General features: G+C 50.9%; 1 protein-coding gene across 1 annotated transcript in view; it reads left to right on the top strand.

The window, feature by feature from the left end:
* LOC128725786 (netrin receptor unc-5-like) overlaps positions 1–20,015 on the top strand; it is a 47,391-nt gene that overhangs the window by 1,378 nt on the left and 25,998 nt on the right. Inside the window, exons 3-7 of the mRNA XM_053819556.1 lie at positions 5,968–6,164; positions 7,193–7,271; positions 9,379–9,549; positions 9,738–9,779; positions 10,292–10,546. Of these exons, the coding sequence (XP_053675531.1) occupies positions 5,968–6,164; positions 7,193–7,271; positions 9,379–9,549; positions 9,738–9,779; positions 10,292–10,546 (744 nt within the window). The remainder of the gene's footprint in view (positions 1–5,967; positions 6,165–7,192; positions 7,272–9,378; positions 9,550–9,737; positions 9,780–10,291; positions 10,547–20,015) is intronic.

Below are 20,015 nucleotides of genomic sequence, written 5' to 3'. Positions count from 1 at the left end.
GTGCCGTAAATAAGGCTCAGGGCTCGGAGTTGCATGAAAAGGCTCCCCTAGTGGGTCGGAATCGATCGCGGATTTTTGTGAGACTATGCCAGTTTTGGAAAGCCACCCAATTCCCAGCTTCCGGGGCAGGTTTCTCCATCATCCGGCGGGATTAAACGGGCATCCCATTTGGGGTTGCGCAAAGTGCGCCATGCGCCTTAATCCACCGATCAAGGGTCCCTGGGAGTTTTCTTCGACCTGTGGCATTCAGAGCGAGTGCAGCATGACGCTCATTGCAGACGTAGATTGAACCGGTGCACTTAGCATTACGAGCCACTCCTTTCGATTTTCTTCTCAAGCGGCTTTGGACGATGGTAAATCCACCGACAGACGGAACGGAATGCAAACTCCATTAGCGATTTCGGAAACGGGCGGCGATCGAAAGTCGTTTTACATATTCATTCGGGAGCGCGGAACACGTTTTAATTGAATGCGTTGTGGCGGGCTCAATTCGCGATGAAGCAAGGAGAACGGAGCGCAGCGCAGCGCATGTGGTTTAAATTTATGTTTCAATCTTGTTTGCTTTTGCACCGTGAGATGCCGAAATTAATTGACTGCCGGGAAAGTCGAAAACGCGAAGAACATCCATTACCGTGCTGTAATTGCATTCCAGTTGCATTTCAACCAAGGGAATTAAACACGAAACGCAGAGATAATTGAACACAACGAACGAATAGGGTAAATCGGATGGGAAAGGTGATTTTTATAGAGGTCCCAAATCAACCGTTTTATGGACACCTGTAAGAGTCCATGAGCCTCACTTGTCTGGATTCAGAATCCGTGGAAGAATAGCTCAGACCAATACGCCTTTGACAAATTCGAAATGGATAGAATACCTCTGTTGGGATAGAAGTTATGAATTATATCGTCGATTCAAACCCCAATTCCGGAATTTCTCACAATTGGGACCCTTTCCGTTGGCGAGGTTCATACATCATCTGCCGGAGCCTTCGCTTGGAACGCCTTTCTCAGGACGCAGAGCGTTGAAAAAAAGAACCACGTGCTGGTCGGTCCGATAGAAATTTACGAACCTGAGTCATATTTACCGCTTGTGATGTTGGGTTAGGGCATTTCGGATCGTTCCCGGCCCTCCTCCAGGGCCGAACCGACGTCACGAGATTTATGAGCTCCTCCTCCGTGGGTCTGAAAATTAAAAACAAATGTCTGGCTCCGTTTCCAATCGGAATGGGTTTATTTCCCTGTCTTTCTTGGCTTGGCGAACCCTAGCATTAAACTGGCTGGCCGGAAGATCGTCGGTTCGTTGTGCCAGTGCATCATGCTTCAGCTGACGCCGAAATATGGGGATCGATAGCATGGGAATGTGAGGCAAACTCAGCCTACTGGGACCAATGGGTTCCTGAGAAAGAAACAGACTTCTAGCGGATACTATGACAACCGAATTATCGTGCCATGTGGAATTGTTCACTTGACATCTTGTCGAAGATAAAAGGACATAAAAAGTATAAAATTAGTTCAAGGACACATTCCACGTGCAATTTGAAAGGAATATCATTTGCATTGTGAAAGTGAAAAATTGTTCTATTATTGGTTGCAAATACTCATGAAGCCAAACACACAATATCCATGATCCCTGCAGACCAAACAGACCCACAAGAGGAAACATCTGTTGCTAAGAAGAGAATTCCTCGAGGTCATTACTCGCGGGAAACACGGCGCCAGTTTAGTCCATCGTGTTGACGTGAGTCCGAGTAAGCATGGCTTTCTCCATTTTCTTGGCCGATGGAGAAAAAAAACCCACAAGTTTATGCATGAAGAGGACGATGGAGACTCAGAACGTCAGTCGCCACGCTTGTTCCCGACGCCGCTAATGCTCGGCTACCTGTTACAGCGTCCGATGAATATTTCCCGAGGCCTCACGTCGCGTTTGAACAGCCCAGCTCTGTTTTGACTAACGGTTTGATTGTTTCTCCGCCGTTCGACTCCTCGGGGCGTGTTGGGCCACAGGAAATGACGAAACATCCAAATAAAGCATTTGTTATTCAAATTACCCTCAGATAGTGACCATAAGCTTGATGACATAAATAATAACCCCATGGGTTGTGGGTTCTGGTGGCTTGCCGTGGCGCTTTACTATTCTTGCCAAGCATTCGATGCATGCCGCGAACAACGGTTCGTGGGGTGAATTTGAGAAAATTGATGAACTTTCTTCGGTCCGCCTTCCCAGACGCATCCCATTTGGAACTTCATTAGCTACTGATAGGCGGGTAATGAATGAGGCACGAGATTCCTGTATCAGACAGCGTAATAAATTGCTGCGTGTTATGGAAAGTTAGTTCGTAAGCCGTGTCTGTGCAAGGTGTCTCATACGTCTCGTGGCCATTTTATGGCTTTCTCATTAGCGCGCATCAAGGCGAATGTAAAAAAAATTACCCACAATTGCACTGAGGAGTTGGTCTGATCATAAACCTGCCTCTTCGCAAACGACTCCACCAGATGTGGCTGAAGTGTGGCTGAGTACCTCTCTTGATCTTGACCACGACGGTCGAGCCAACAACGACTTGATGGGCGGAATCACCAATCGTGTGGCAATCGTCGTCGACCTAATGATGACGGCTATAATCCTATTATCTCGATATATCTTGATTTGCATATCAACGAGGCGCATGAGCGGAACATTTTGTTGCTGGACCTCGTGACGGATCTCCTATTGAAACCGGCCGGCTATTACCGGGGACTCAGCAGGAGCACGCAGCTGACAGCACCACCGGTGACAATCTGCCGGTGACACGATGAAAGGTTGAATAAGGCAGCGAATAAAGTCCACTGGCAAGTGGCCAAGGAACGAGGACCTAGCGGATTAGCGAGGACTAGGACAACCGACAGTGAAGCTATGAGGCCAAGAAATTGTGCTCCCTAGCGAAAGGAAGGCCACAGTTATTTCGCTGAGTCGCTACTTTTGAAGCAACCCTCGGCCAGTCTTCGAGTTCGTTGTGGAACGCCACACTGATAAGATCGCTCGCGCGCTGACGTGTGACAACGCAACCGACCAACTGTTTGCTGTGTTTGAGTCGCCAGCCAAGAGACATGCCCCCGAATGACAAACATGAAAAATGTGCGCCAACGGTTTAAGGTTATTTATGTTGATGAACCTCCAACTGGCTGGGTCCGGGACTCCTGGCCGAGGACGAACGGTGGGGAGAATAAAACAATTGACAATCATAGACGTAGCTGGGCGAATAAATAAACCCGACGACAGCGGACGTGTTTGCGTTCATTTATCATTCCTGAGGAACTCGAATAGAGGCCTCATGGAGACGCTCGAGGTGAAGGCGAGCTCATTGAGGAGTCCGGAGTGTTAGTTCCGTTGACTCGGGTCGATGACAATGTGGGGTCTTGTACGGGTTCCGGTCGTTCGTTCGAGGCAGCTGGGAGGCTGACTTTAATCATGATCTAGTTTGACGACCTTGTGGGAAAACCCGATGTTTAATTCGTACTTTTCCTCTACGCATTGACGGTATTTTTCCAAACGTGTTAGTAAGGAAGTCACATTCATACGTCGAAATGCAATCCCTTCCGTACTTGCGTACTTGAAAAACCTCGTGGAAAGTTCCGTTGAAAGCGGCCACTCAAGAGTGAAAGCACGCGAATGCAGCCGGCAGTGTCTTTCTACTTCGGCGTAAAGGACTGGAAAAGCGCCCTCTTTTCTTCTAACTTTCCTCATTCAGGTGACATTCATCTGCGCGTGCTTTTTCACGCTACCACCTCGTTGTTGCTCCTGTGTCGAGTCTAGTTTTTAGCGTGAAGATGAAAGTTTCCTTCATAAGCACACACCGGTTGAAAAACATGCTCGCAATGTAACAACTCTTCCAGTGGGTCCTCTTGCAGGGCCGTGATGATGGAAGCAACCACTCGGAAAATATGTTCACTTACTCGAAGCGTACTCGAGGGCACAAATGTGGCAAACGTTTACGTCCCAGTCCACCAGACTCAGGCGTGAGAATGAGGACTGAAAAATGTCCACCAAGGACACCCGTTGTTTAAGACACGAATCTTACACCCACCATCAATCAACGGTGAACCACGGGAAAAGGGCGTCGTCGTCTTTGGTGGGGTTCTTGTCGTCGAATTAGAGTTTCAGTGAGTGTAATTATTCAAAGTGTAAAAGTTCTTACCACAATCGACCAAGAAAGGGACGAAACTGATGTTGAACGATGACTGCCAGTGACGTTCGAATGGTTTGTAATAAATTTTGGAAACCAACCTGGAAACATATGGCACCGCGATGGCATTTGAAGGAAGCCCTCCATCGAACACCCTCAACAACGACGTCGTCACATGTCTTATTGGTCATGTTCTATGCCGAGACCACACTCTTCAAGAATGGGTCCGTTATCCACGGGAGACCCTCGCAGGGACAATGCCATTTATCAACGTTCGAGCACGCAGGCGAATGGGCACGATTCCATTCAAAAGAAAAACGGATGGCTTTTCAGTCGTAGCAATGCTCGATCGACGAGAGCATCCCCCATGAGCGGGAAATGGGCTTTTGCTGCAATCGTCACCTCTTTTAAAGGGCATTATGGGTGACCCAAGACGACCCATGGTTTTGGTGACCGACCACAAAACAAACCAAACCCGACTTTGGTTCGGTTCCGATGCAAATTAACTCCCGTCAACGCCCGGCTGAATATTTATGCGCCCAGCGAGCCACACACCGTCGTAACGAGCATGAAAATTAAAACTTTTGTCCCGAAACGAACACGCGGATGAAACGGACGGAAATCAATATTCCTCCATCACGGTGCGCTTGGAACTCGGGTTTCGTCGCCACATAAGCGCATATGTTTCACAAGATTGAGATAACCCGTGTCTCGTGTGTCTGCTCGATGGGTATTTACGAGCTTTATTGACGGGCCCCAAACTTCCCTAACCATTCCGAATGGAAGCGGACGAAGTTTTCGCACAATTAAAAAACAATTCACTCGACGACGGTGCGCTCGTTGAACCGCGGCTTGACACAGCCCATTATTTACCCACTCATTGGCGACTCGAGTCGCCGCCATCGCCTACTTCGACAGCATGTTTGTGCATGCGTTGTTTCCCATGGAAATTGCTACCACAAACAAACTCCGAAATCAGCACTCCACCCCCCTGAGGGCCACACTTTCCACCCCACCACCCATCGAGGGGTGGCTCATCTTGACCGCTGTCAGCAGCTCAACCTCTCGGTCAAAATGATGCGACGTGTCCCGTGCGTTGAAATCGATAGGCGAACCTCCTCGGGGATCGCTGGATCGGATCCCTCGTTCACGGTCAATTGGGCACACAACATTCCTGCCTTTCGAAGGGTGGTTGGGAGGGGGGGAGGGACCAAAACATACACACGTACTTGAGGAGCTCTTGAGGTGGTTGAAATAAAAAAAACCCTAACCTCCCAAACATTTTATGGGTGAGGCTCGATTCGGTGAGGTAAGTGGCCAAACATTGGGTCACGCCTTTTTGAGGTGGAGAGGCCTGCTGCCATGATTCAGCTGCTCAAATAGACTCCTCGATCGATAGCAGCCCCATCAGGTGGAACCCCATTTAATTGATGTTTAAAGGAGGGGGTGAGTATAATATTTGCCCCCAAAAGGTGACAATTTAATCTCGAAGATGCCGCCAAGGCCGAACCGTTCACTTCGCTTGTTTTGCGACACTCTCTCTCTCTCTCTGGGGTACCATTTTATTGATGTTGAGTCTTTCTAAAGCTCAAAAGGCTTGGGAAAACTTTGTTAGGAAAATAATGCCCCCACGCGTAGAAAGCGCAGCGTTGCAAATATTTGCACGATTTCCTTTCGCACCGGTCCCTAATTGCTGGCTGCGTGTGGTCCCGGTTGCGTTTTCGCATTCCCTTTCACACCGGCGTTTCGCGTCCTTAACTCACACACAGCACTTTTGTGCTCTTTTCCGTTCCTGGTTTCGTTGCAGCCATCAAGAAGCAAATTAGCATCTCACCGAAGACGGTGCGCGTCGGTACGGGTGGCCGAGCTGAACTGAGCTGCATTGCGCCTGCAACACCGGTGGCCAAGGTGGCCTGGCTGAAGAATGGCGTACCGGTGCAACCCAATCCACCATTCGTGCTGCTCACCGACAGCACGCTCCTGATTGCGCGCGTAGAAATACAGGTAAGTGGAACTGCGCTGTTGCGTAACATACGCAACGCACCTGCTGCAGCGGGATTTTCCCGTCGCGAATCCCGTCGCGGTTATTACGCCGTACGGTCGGTTCTAATCCTCCGCCGAGAGGCCTTTACGGATGTGCCTGATTGAGAGGATGCTTTAGGGTTGAACGAAGGCAAAGGAGAAAAAAAAAACCCTTACGCAAGATAGAAAGCATCGAATCATCGAGCCCGTTTGATGCGCCGGGACGCAGATCGGTCCGTTTTTCCGCATCCATTGTTGCCCGCATCCGTTTGCTGGGGCCCTTTTTTTCCACTTTTTGACGTGGGAACCATCAAATCGATAGCCGGGGCTTCTCCGAGACTCCGAGGATATTCTCTTCTGTATTCGTCCGGGCCTCGGTTTTCATTCTTTATTATCATCGCAGCGTGATGGGATCGTGGACGCGCGCGCCCGCGCTCATCCCGGTATCAAAAGGACATGATTACGTGCGCGCGGGCGGACAATGGAAATCCTCTTCAACAGCCCAGCCGGAGGTCGGGTTTCTCTATCGCACCACCCGCCCGGTCTGTGATCATCATTTTCCGCTCTCGACCCAACGTGGCGGGTATGCGTAGAAAGCTTCCCGGGACCACCGCCGGCAGTGGAATCGGAATCGGAGTCGGAAAAGAAAGGAATCGGCTCCGAAACTTGTTACACCGCCCATCGCGTGGTTCGTTACTTTGGAAAAGTATTTCGATTTAGGCACCGTGGACGAAAGCGAGAGAGGCCGAACGGGCGGTCCAGCTGGCATTATCCTTCTTTTGATGTTCAAATTTCCATTCCCTTTGTGCCGGTGTAAGAAACGTGTTCTAGGTCGTTCGTTTTTATCCTCCTTTTTTTTTTTACTTCGCTGCTTACATCCCTGCTCACCGAGGAGTAGCACAATGGCAAGCGATGCTCCGGTTCTCGAGATCTCTTCCCCACGAGCAGCTTTCGTTGGCTGGGTCTTCATTTATTTCATCGCTTTCTTTTTTCGCTCTCCGTCTCCACAGGACATGGCCAATTATACATGTGTTGCGGAGAACATCGCCGGCAAGCGCGTCTCCGAGCCGGTCCCAATCATCGTGTTCGGTAAGTGATCGTCTTTCGTTCCTGAAGGCTCTGTTCACATCCTCGCCAGCCTATCCTATCTGTCATCTGGTCATTTATGTGCAACAAAAGGCACGCCCCGGCAGAATGAAGTGGCCATCGTCCGGGGCGCCTTGGGCACGAAGGGTGCTCGAGATTGAAACGTCTCGAAGCAAGCGTTTTCGTTCGTGCTCGGTGTACGCCAGGACCACGGCAGGACCAATGGCTTTGGCACTTCACGTTTTGCTTCGTTTTCACTTTTTTGTTTTTTTTACCGTGCCTCACTGAAGTGTTCTTCCACTCATGTTGAGTTCATTTGATTTCGTTGTTTAAAATTATGCACCCCGAAAAATGTTTCCCTTTGAAAATCATTCACCCCTCGATCGGTGGCAGCCTTCACTTTAATGGAAGAAGAGAATCTTCACCGACCAACGTGACAGGCGAGAATCCTAGTGGAAATAGTCTTTAAATTCCGGGACTAAATTACGCAACGCGACCCACCACTCGCTTCCAAGATTCCACCAGAAGAAAGCCCGCAGTGTCGAGGACACCCGAAAGGGACCCTACTCCCTTCGGGTTCGATTCCGACACGGAAATGTGGGCCGGTTGTTGTGCGCCGATGATTGATCTGCATAAATTTCGTCCAGCCGTGCGGGAAAAGCCGCTCACCGAGCACCGAAGCATTGTGTGAAAAACCTTTCCCACAGTGGAAAATGCGGGAAATGTGGCGTGCACCCCCCGGAGTAGGGACGCGTGACATCAAACGTGTCATTATTCCATCATCAGAGCGCCCTTCCGAACGGCCCGGGAGTGGAATAAATTGTGTAGTTTCATTTACATTTCCGTCAAGGGTCGAACCGAGTGCTCGGGGAGTTTTCCATGGGAGCATGGCAGCAAGCACCCCTTGAAGCGGGATGAAACAAATTGCTTACATTGTTCGGTGGAAGGTATCGAACGGAAAGAAAACGGAAGCCAAACGACGCCCTTCCGGGCACTCAAGTGCAGGTTCGGGGTGCATCCGTCGAATTGAGCCGGCTAACCGAAAAGATAAGCCGACCACGGAACGAGTTCGATTGATACTTTGTTTTTAAAATGCCCTGTTGGACCAAGCGGCCAACGGTCGACTGGTGGAAAAGCGAAACCATTAAGCGGTCTCGCTCAACGACCACACCCGAGATAAGATTGACAAAATGCAGAGGACGATGTCCTGATGGATGCAATATTAATATATTCCGTAACCAAACCCAAAACACCGACTCCGCCCAAGCGAATGGCTCTTATCGTCCCCCGGCAGCGGCAGCGTTGGAAATTATAATTTTAACTTAAAACCCCTCTTCCCAGGCACAGCTCGAGTGCTGCTTCGCCTCCCGACGGAAGGCAAGATAAAAACGAAAATCTAAAAATGCATTCCATCTCGAGCCGTTTCGGGCCAAAACTTGACGACCATTAAAGCGATTTTAATGACCGTACGCGGAGTATTCTGTGTTCCCCCGTCGGCATTCTCTCGAGCAAATGGTGGATGTTTTTCCGATCACCAGTTGGCCAGCTTTATCGGCTCGATGTGTCACATCGCGCAACCGTTGAGCGGCGCTCGAACGCGTGATAAGTAATGCGTTCCGCCCCATTTGAGGATTTGTTTTCCCGCGGCCCGTGTCTGTGTGTTTTGAGTTGTCTTTTTAAGTTTATTTTCTTCCCAACCCCGCGAACGGGTTGAGAAATCGATATCTACCCCGAGAAACTGGCCTACACACGTGCTTGAAGCCCTGTTCAACATTGGAAGCAGCGAGAGAACGAACGAGAATCGAAATAAAACGCCACTCCACGAGATGCACTCCAAATTATCAATATAATGGTGCCGTAATCTATTAATTGCTGCTCGTCCACGGCCCACAACGGGTGGTGCATGTGACAGAATTACGCACCCCACCGGGATCCCGCGGCTCGTGGAGTGAGAGAACATAAATTAAGGGCTTACTGTTCGACGATCACCATCGCTGGGCGTATAATTTGAGTCGCGATGTTTTACGAGCCACGCGGTCTGCGTCCGCGTCGGCTCTTAATATAGCTTCATTTTTATGACATGTCTGGAATCTCGTTTGCTTTCTCACAGTTGACGGAGGCTGGAGCTCGTGGGGTCCCTGGACGGACTGCAAGTGTCCTGGCCATCCGAAGCAGGGCCAAAAGCGTACGCGCGTCTGCAACAGCCCCGTCCCGATGAACAGCGGTGCGGCGTGTTCTGGAGCCAGCACCGAATCCACCCTCGACTGTCTGCCGTGTTCTGGTGAGTATCGTGTGATGGTCTAACCCTCCGCTAGGGAGAGGTTTTTCCTCGTAGTCGGCCCCGTCTGAAGTCTTAACCTTCGCTTGAGCATTAGTCACAGTAACTTGCGTAATGGCACACACTAACATCGGAACACTCACACATTTCATGCTTTCGACACACCGAAAACCAAACGCACCGAATCGTAGACGATGTGCAAATCGTGAATCCAAACGGATATCACCTCAACGGTAAGATCATCTCGCTCCATCCTCGTGTGTATGTGTCTATGTGTGTGTGCGTATGTGCGTGTGTTTTTCCCTGACAACCCTGAGAGGATAAGCCAGAAATAAAGCCATTCACAGCCTACTAGACTACGTTTTGTAATTATCGCGCCATACATAAGCATTCCCGCATGCAGCAGTGAACCACTAGATTGCCCCAGCTTAGACCTACGATTTCGCAATCCTAAGTGTGTTCCTTCCCCCCACTAAAACCCGGCCATCTGGGGTCCTGGCCACTTCACATTACCCATTTAGAAAACCCAACCCCTCGTAGTCAGTAGTTTTTCCCGGTGTTTTCCTCCTAAATGTATCTCAGCGCGCGAGAGTGAGAAAAACCCCCAGCGTCCGTAGCTTACAATGTGCATGCTGCAAAAGCCCGTCGTCGTTTGGTGGAAAAATCCACCCTCCTGAAACGGCGATGGTGGCAAACCTTCGCTGCCTGTCTCACGTTACCGCTCATTTGCATAATTCAATTGCAGCCGGACGATGGTCGGGCTGGTCAGAGTGGAGCTCGTGCGGACCGGACTGTACCCAAACGCGTCAACGCTCCTGCATCGGTGGTTCTCCGGCGTCCCATCTGGCTGGCAGCGTCCCGGTGGCCACGGCCGCCCTAGTGGCCAACGGATCCTCAGCGCAAGCATTCGCCATCGATGGTGGTGCCATCGTGAGCTGCCTCGGGAAGAGCCAACAGTCGCTCAAATGCACCGGCGGGATGTGCAACTACACCGTGCAAGGTAAGTGTCGCTGTCCCGGGGCTGAACGGTTCAATTGAGCTGCAAATACGCTTCCCGCGCGCGCCCATGATTTATCTTCGCGTCCATCACGCATTTGCATAATAACTTTAGCAAACACTCCATCTGCTGCGGAGCGTCGGAGAGCCGAAAACTTTACAACGGCTCGAACCCTTCACGCGAAGCGTCCCATTAGTTGGATTGTTTGCTTGTTCCCCTGGCCAAAAGTGTCCCAGATGCCCATCCACGAGCGTGGAGAGATTTGTTTTTGTTTTTCCTCTCGTGCGTGTTGTTAGGGGAAACTTGATTCCATAATGGAGCTCTGCTCTTGCCATTCATTCTTGAATTATTAAATCTACGCTTGCCACCACAAAACGGAGCACATTTCGAAAATGTATTAATTTTTTTTGCATTTATTTCCTACGAAAAGTTTATGATACGAAATTAAAAACTTACCGCTTACCGGGCGGTGTAATGAAAATTTCCGTTCTCCAATTGTGGGTTTTTTTCGAATTCTCGTGCCGCGTCGCACCGAGGGGTATTTAAAACCATTCCCGCCAAAAGCCCTTCCCGACGTGCCGATAACCAAGTAAAACAATTTAAAGGTACCGCGAAATTTGCACCCACACCAACCGGGCGAGCTCTCGCTCCACAACAGTGGAATGGAAACAACGAAACGGACGCAATAACAAAAAATGCGAAGGACGCGGGCGAGATAGCGAAACACTTGGGCGCCTAAATTGTATTTTAATCTTCATGAATAATTAAATGAGGAGATTTTCCCCGGGATCATTCCGACGCCACTCGAAACCGGGGTGGACCGATGCGGACCGCATTTTCGGTGGCGCAGCACTGCGGGAAGGAAAAAGTAAAAAATATTTCAATAAAACGGCACCGCCGGTACGCTCAAGTGGTAGTCTTCGCACTTCCATTATTCAAATTTGCGCGTGCTCATCGTTAGCCGTTGGACGCGGTGAAGGCCCAAGGACCCCCAGGACCTTCTTCGGCCAGCACCGAAAGTGGAACGTTCTTACGGGGGTTTGGTTTTTTTTTTCTCTCTCTCTCTCTCTTTCCCTCGGTGTCCTTCCGTTTCGTTTTGTTCCACCCCCATGCGAACATGACCTTAAGGACATCCTCCATTGGCGCCTTTATTTTTTCGTTGCCTGCTCAGCTAACTAATGAGATTATCAAGTACATTGTCATTGGGCGAAAATGATTTGTGGCCGTGGGCAGAACGGAAGGACCGATGGGTCGCGCTACGTTTCGTGCCATTAGATTCGGGATAATAAGACATCTGAGAGATGTCACGATGGTACACCCCTGGAATGTGACTTACGAGGGGATGAGTGGGATTTGCAACGTGCCCGTGAAGGAAGCAAGTGAGCTATAAATCTATTGATATTTAAAGTTTTTTTTTCTAACTGTGAAAAAAAAAGAAAACGCCTTGCCTTATCCCAGATGAGATACTAAAGATCGTACCGAAAAACACTTTAAACCCCTGAAGCACTTCTTTATCTTCGAAATGCCCATTTTTTTGGTCCCTTCGTTGGTCTGGCAGGTTGTTTTTTGCCCAGGGAAAGGTTCGCTTTGGCGGAAAAAGGGCCGCTCCGGAAACCGTAAAGCCGAAGGCATGCATGGGAAGAAACCATTCCTGCACACCTTTCCCAGCCGAGTGTGTGACGTGGGCAAATAAAAAAGATACCGAGAGAGCGAACGAGAGATAGGGAGAAAAACAATCACATCACAAGTAGCTCGGCTTGGGCGCACCCAATTGCACTTAAGGGACACAGCGGGACACGTTGACCCATGGCTTTTCGCCGCTCCGACGCCTCGATGACGATGACGTCGGTGGTACGGAAGCTTTTGAAGCACGGTACGAAATAAATCATATTATCCGAGGTCTATTATAATTCAATTTTCCCTGCCCGGTCGGTGGTCCGGTGGTGCAAAACCGAGCAAAGAAACGCCAATTCACGGCCACTGAAGGCCGACTAAATGCGCCCTGGGGCCAGCGTCGGATGCAGCCGGTTTCGCAACGTCTTTATTCGGTTCCGGGCGCCATTACGCCTGCTTAGGAGTTGAACTACGAGAGCGAACCTCGACAAACCGCCGCGTTATGGTACCTGATGAGCAGATAAAAGATATCCGCACTCGAGTGGGAGTTTTCCCCCCTTGACGTTCTATTTCCGTGAGTGCGCGTTTATCTCCCGATCGACCGCAGGATCCACCAACACAACCTGGCACACAATCGAATCTTGGCCGCGAGCTACACGCCGGAAATACCGCTTTCCGGACGCCTCGGTCGTGATTCATTATGCCGAATTAACAGCCCATCATCTTCAGCCGGCCCGACAGAGGGTGAAACGTAATTAATGATGCGAAAAGAAGCAGCTTCGTTACGCCATTTCCGGCACCGACCTGTCAGATATCATCCCTGTGGCGAGCTGGAACGGGATGGGTGGAATTTTTCCGTAATGGAATCATAAATTTGGTTAAATTATTTGCTCTCAGGACTCTCGCGCAACGCGGCGTTTTGTCTTGCCGGTGGTTGCACGTGGCCCGAAAGGTGGCAGATTTATCTACGCCTGTCGCGCGTCTCGTGAGTGGTCGCAGATGACAGATCCATGGTGCTTTGTTTTCCCCATATTGACAGCGTTTCAACGCGGCACTTACGCAGAGGACAGTTGAGCAGATTCCCACATTCTCAGCCCCAACGTTCGATGGCGTACGAGCAAATGCAGAGGTACGGTAGTCGTGGACGCATGATTCATGCTTTGTGGGAAAAGGAGAAAAATGGAAACCCCCGACCTTAACGCTGTTTCGCAAAGCAACGCAAACTGCTTCTGCGCAAAGGCACGGTGACATTTCACGGTGCCTAGCGGCTGACGCTACCACGGATCGCTGCTTCTTCGGTGCCGTTTTCTGGAGCATTCACGAAGGAAAAACACAACTAAACATGGCACACAAAATGGGGAGCTTCTAGGCAACCGTTTCGAACCCCCCCACTCGGTAATAGCCATCGGGGATGACAAATTGACTGTTATTCAAATTGTTTATCATTCAATGGAAATTCGCCCCCTCGGGCGGCAAACATTCCTGCCATTACATGGCACACTCGGATCCCTTGGGTTTGGGGTTGTAATTTTTCTCGAAAATAAAAACCACCCGTCACACTCACACACGTACACTCACTGCCAGCGATTCGTACTGTTTCCAGGAAGGTCCTGCCCCACCTGTTTTAGGCAGGGCGTAATTGTACGAACGAAGCAAACGAAACCAAAAAAGCACCCGGCCGCCTACACTCTCGCATGCACTTTAAACCTGTTGCCGATGCGATCCAAACGCCCGGTGGGCGTCGGGCGGGATCGATAAAACCTCACCACCGGTGGGAAGTCGCTAATAAATCATCACCCACGAGCCCGCAGGAAAATCCCGAACCTGTGGGGAGTGAGTCTCATAAATTTGGTCCTTTTTTCCACTCCTGCCGACAGCCGTGAGACACCCGTTCGTGGTGAGGTCCTGTTGAAGCACAATGCAAGGATACCTCCCCCAGGTGGCGTTTACTTTAAACCCAGCGGTGAAGGAGCGAACTTTCGATTTCTCTTCGCTTCCTTGGCGATGTTTGCAAATTACAAACGGAATGGAATCGATTTTCTCCACGAGCCTTCCACTCGAAGCCACAACCCTTTTGCGGTTGATGGACGCGATTTCCAGCGATTGCACTAAATATCAGGCCGGATGAGGTCGGAGTAAGAACCGAAGTCGATGAAAAACATCCACGAAACATGCAATTTGTGACGACGTTTCCCATCACCCTCGGCACGGGTGGTTGGGAAATGTAAAATGCCCCTCTTGTGACGGCTTTTTTCTCCCACCCCCACGGTGTTTTTGGGTTCGTTTTAATAACAAAGAACCGTGCTTATCTAAATCGGTTGTTCGACGTCTCCGGGACTATTCAACGGAACACTCGGGAAATTTCTCCCCACCCTGGATGGGGAGTGTTTTTTTTGTGTCATGTTTCCATGAATTGCTTTCCCTTTCTTATTTTCATGTTGGGCTTTGGCACAAAACTCCCCCTCGAATAAAAGGGAAAACACGCTCACATGCACCACCGGGTCCCGGGTTGGCACCTGATTTTAACGAGCTGCTGAAAATACGAACCCGGTCCATCATCTATCGAGGTTCCCGTATTGGGGTTGGAGCCCAGCCAAATGTTCCTTTCGTCATCACCGAAGAAATGGCGCCGGTTTGGCAGAATCCCTGGCTTCCCATTTCTTTTTTTCACATCGCCCAAACCCCGGAGCGTGTCTCCATGGTAACGGAGGGTTGTCACTTTTTTTTTACCCAACCCATCTCGATCACCGGTCGCTAACGAACCGTGCCGAAAAAGCGTCAACGCTTTTCTGACTTTTCGGAACAATCGTCAACGAACGCGTGGGGTCGAACCGCCAGCAAAGAGGGTGCAAATTGATTTTCAATTCATTCATTTCGAGACGCAACCCTCGTTTGACGAGAGCGCGGTAGCAGTGCAGAAAAATAAAGGCCACAGGCGATCCTGGCTCGTCCTTTCAAACTGAACCTGCACGGTGTCTAGTGAGTTGTCTGTCCGCCATGAGAGCGATAGACGCCTCCGAACGAGGTGCAAATGAGTCCATTTATGGCCGAGTATGGCGAGCATTTTCCACCCCAGGCGCCGGCCGACCGACGTGGTGAAGCTGTCTATCTCCATCGAGAGATGATGTTTAGCCTTGGCTCGTGGCTTCACGCATCCATCCGGTGGCGCCCGTTGCATTGTTGCGTCTGCAAACGAACCCCCACCAAAATGGGCACTTCATTCGCCTCACACACTTTGATGTTGCCGCATGATGTTGCTTCGGAACGCTTGGGCCAATTGCACCGAATGCCAGATGCTCGCACCGTAAGTGCAGCGCTTTGACAGGGCTCGATCGCCGACTGCCCTCACACACGCCAACGAGGGATGTAAATTTTAGTTTAAAGAGTTGCCGAAACGCACTCAAAGCGGGTTGGTTTTTCTTAAGCACCCCAAGAAAGGGGGGTTTTAAATCCGAATAAGCCATCGCTCCCGTTGGCCTGCTGGATAGCGTCAAATCGTTCGTGAGAACGTGCCCGGGAGCAGTTTCGTTTCACGATACTAGATAACCTAGCCTAGTCCACTTCCGTCCGCGAGAGGGCCCCACTTGTGCCATCCGGAGGGCACCGGAACGGCTCTGACCGGGGTCCAATTGCCAGTCACAGGTCGCTCTCGTGACGCGCAAAAAGCAACCGCGCCAGTACGAAACCGTTTCGGGACACTTTCCCTTATCAGGTGGTGTACGAATCGGGCCCAGCCCCTCCTTTGGAGCAGGTTATCCGCCCCTGGAAATTTCCCAACCCCCCGGGACAGGAAGCGGAAGCTACTTCTACGTTCGGGGGGATAAATTTTCGGTGCAAATGGCAAACGAAACCGCAAAGTAGCCAGGCTCTCGTAGCACCGTTGGCGCCGCCCACTGGGCGTTCGAAGGAATGGAACAAGAAAAAAACACATACACACACACACGCCGGCATCGGCACCATTTTCCATCCCGTGACCACCGGGGCCACGCTTCCCCGGATGTCCTCTTCAAACCCCGATCCTCGTCCGAAGGCCGTCGACACGGGCTCTTGTTTCCGTTCGTGGAGGGAAAGTTTCCGCCTCCGGCAGGTTAACGAGCCACCGGAAACCCGTACCGCGAGCTGGGGGAGGAGGGTGTTTTTGGTCGGTTGGTGGACACAAAAAAAATATCACACAAGCACACAGAACCCTTCCGAGAGCGAGTCGGCCAACGAGACGGAACGGGACGTGTACTTTATCAATTTTGGTTTCAAATTCGTACCATTTCCGAACGAATTTTCCCAGCGCGAGAGAGAGAGAGATAGCGCGCGCGCACGCTTGCCCTTTTGCCAGGGAATCCACTCACCGGTGGACAAAAAATAATCAACTCAGTTAGGAAGTGGGAAACTGGGGAACTAACCGAGGGGCACCAGAGCACCAGAGACAAACTGGTTGGTATTAATTTACCGTAAATAATTTGCGCAAACACACGCAGCTTCAAGCCCTGCATCGGGATGAACTCGCTGGCCAGCACTCGGTGCTTCCCACTCGAAGCTTCACAAAACCGGTGCTTTTCCTAGGCACCGGGAGGAGTGTGCACCCTCCTAGCGGGTGGCAAGCAGGGCGCCTGGCTTGCGATAAAATTCCGAATTTTATTCTACCATACCCGCAGGCTGGCATGTGTGGAAAGCATTCGGAGGGGATCTAGTTTTCCACACCAGGCGCCGGAAAAGTTGGTGAAGCAGCTGAATCGGATCCTTTTGCCGGATCCCAAGGACCCAGGAAAACTCGTACGTGTGTGCGTGTGTGTGTGTTTTCCCTAATTACTTGTGATTGTGCAAACAGGTTTACCTTGGCGTTGGTTCCGAAACGACCGAGCCGAAATGGCACAATCATCATTAAACAGTCGGGGCTAGCCCGTAGCTAATTTGCTTAGTTTGCGCGTTTAATGGGAAATTCATTTTGGCCCAAATTACCCTGTCTGCCCGCCAGGTTTTCGTAACGAACTTAGACGCTAGTTCCACTTTCCAGCAGTGCCCCAAGAAAGGGCGCTCCTTCCCAAAACGGTCGATTTTCCCGACGGTTCCGATCGTTCGTGAAAATGGGCTCCCTTCTGCTTCTCCGGCGAGTTCGTCAATTAACGGCTTTGAGGTTTTCCTTTCCCTGGCCTGCCGTGCCGTCTCGCGTGCCAGCACACTAAGTTTGGACCAATCAATCTCCGGGTTTGATAACTTCTGCTGCAACCGCGCGACTGACGGATGAAGTGCAGCAGTCACACTGGCAACATATACAAAGTGGCGATAATAAACAAACACGTCCAACCCAAAAGACACGCTGTCTTGTCCTGGGGGTTGAGCACACACACGTACGAACGCACACGCACATAAAAAAGCCATGAGGTTGCATGAGACGTGAAACGAGACTGACACGTGGTGCGAGTCCCGAGAACGATGACGGACCGCGAAGCGATGGAAACCCCACAAATCATCACACAAGAAACTCGAACTCGCCGCATCGCTTCATCGGAAGTGTGGCTGCATCTTCAGCTCGCGGGAAGACTGACTCGAATAACAGCAGCCTCGCTGCTGAAGGCATCTTGACAGTGAGTTCCCGTCTGGTGTCCCAGCGAGACGATGGTTCGAAAACGAATTAAAACATCCAGTCGCTCCCGCGGGGCCCTTGCCGAGGACAAACCGGGCAAATCTTAAACAAACATTAATTGCCGCAAATGATTTACGCCAACCGGCAACCAATCGGAGGGGTGCCAGCTCGTTGCGAGAGCCGTGGCCTAAGTTTAGAATTTGTTTTCCACTTCATCATCATCGTTGCGGCAACGTCGTCGACGGCCTCGTCACGCTAGACGTCGCATCATCAATTTTCGGGTAAGGAAATCGATGATGACGCGTTCGCCACGCGGAAGGCAAGCATCCGTCACTGTCGGGAGCGCGGAAAATGCGACCACGACCAGCGAGATGAAAAGCGCCCGTGTTTTGTCGTAATTAATTGACGAAACTATTCCACTCGACGACGACGTCGCCGGCTTGGAAGCGTCTTGTCGAGTTGCGAGTACATTCGGGTATCGTGTTACTGGCGGAAGGAGCAACCACAAAAAAATATAATAAAGAAGATTGCTCCATTGACCGCGACCTAAGGGCATGCTGTGTGAAGCGCTTTATTGCTTCTCGGAAAATACCCAGAACTCGTGTTCCGCGATCCGAACGCAAGCGCGCATCCGCCAACAGCATGTTTACAGTGACAGCTTTAATTATCATCACGCAACTAATTGTACTTCTCGTTCCTGTCGTAATCACGCTGCTCCTGGATGGTCCTGAGACTTCAAAATGCAAAAATAAAAGGAAGAAGCACACGTTTTATGTAGCGTCTCTCGAGCGCATTACTCACGCGTGTTCCCGTGAGTTTGCGGAACAAAGCACGGAGAAATAAAGCAGCGCCAGAATTGACACTCCAACCGCTGCCATCTTCGACCACGATGACCCTTTCTCGGTGTGCTATCGGCGTTGACACCATTCGATAAGATCCAACCAGATGTGCGAAGAGGTGCGCGAGAGAGCGAGAGCACCAAACCAAGCGCAAAACGTGCACAATGAGGGCCAATGATTATCATAAAGTGATAGAGTTTTCATTAAACCCAACCACCCAAAAAAACACCCTCCAGCCGGGGTCGTGTGCGCCTCCGATAACGTGCCGTCGTACGAACGAGCCTTCCTCTCCGAGAATGGCCATTACCGAATGAAAGGGAAGCACTGTCAAGCGTTTCGCAGAGATGGTGCCCCTGATGGTGCGTTATCTTATCACCGGACCTATCAACGAGCCCGCGACTGACAGCAAACATGGGCCGTCGAAAATGTGCGACGATTTGGAAGCCAAATTGATACAACGAATTCCCATTAGTGTCGCGCTACCCTTACGACTGACAAGCGCCCCCATCTTGTGGATTGCGTGCGGCCCTCGAAAAGTGCACGGCCACTAAAAACGATGGGGATGCATCGGCCAACGAGCCACGTGCGCATTTTGGCTTCGCTTTGGGGCGTTTTTTTTTTTCTTCTTATTACCCAGCCCATTCCGCTTTCTCGAGCTGATTTTCTCACCTACAAAAGCTCCAACGTCGCGAGCCTTTTCGGGGTGCATTTAACGGCAGCGTTCTCGTTCGCTTGCAGCAAGCCTACGATGCATTCATCGTCAGCAGGGCACACGAGCAGGTTCCAATCAGGTGGCCATAAATTAGCATAGCTCTCCCGCCGTGTGAGATGGCATTTCATTTCGACACAATACGCGGGCGCGATCGTTCGTGGTCCCGTTAATTATGCCACCCTCGTTCCGAGATCCGGCGTTCCGAGGATCCGGACGGTTGGCCTGCGACCACCGGCCAATTGACACGATCACGAAAACACGCTACCGTGCCCACGGGAAGGGCAACCACGCGTCGGTGGAACGATCGCGCGCCCAGGGAACGCAATCAAGGGCCCGCGATCCCACCAGGGCCCGCAGGCAACGAACGACATTTCCATAATTTTAATTAACCTAATCCGCCTGGATAGTAGAATCGCCCACCAGCGCCTCTTCGGCCATTACCGGCGGGGGACGGTTTTCCGGGTTCGGATTGACCGTCGAATGGATCGGTTGGCACGTGGGCAAAGCTAGTTCGAGACCCTCCAATTAGGAGATCCACCATTGGTAGGAGAAAAAAAAAGAGGAGGCAGTATTTTGTGTTTTATTTCTCATAATAACACCCACTCGAACGTTCCACACGCTGGGGCGCAAACTGCAGTCTTTTCTAGTGTCGTGTGCAATCGGTGAAAGTGCATTAGAATCGACCCGCGCGAAGCATTTATGCTGATGCGATTGACTCCACTCATCTCG

The sequence above is a fragment of the Anopheles nili genome, chromosome 3 (assembly GCF_943737925.1).
Source record: "Anopheles nili chromosome 3, idAnoNiliSN_F5_01, whole genome shotgun sequence".
NCBI lineage: Eukaryota > Metazoa > Arthropoda > Insecta > Diptera > Culicidae > Anopheles > Anopheles nili.
Note: the sequence above shows the minus strand (reverse complement) of the source record. Positions and strands in the feature narration are given on the sequence as shown.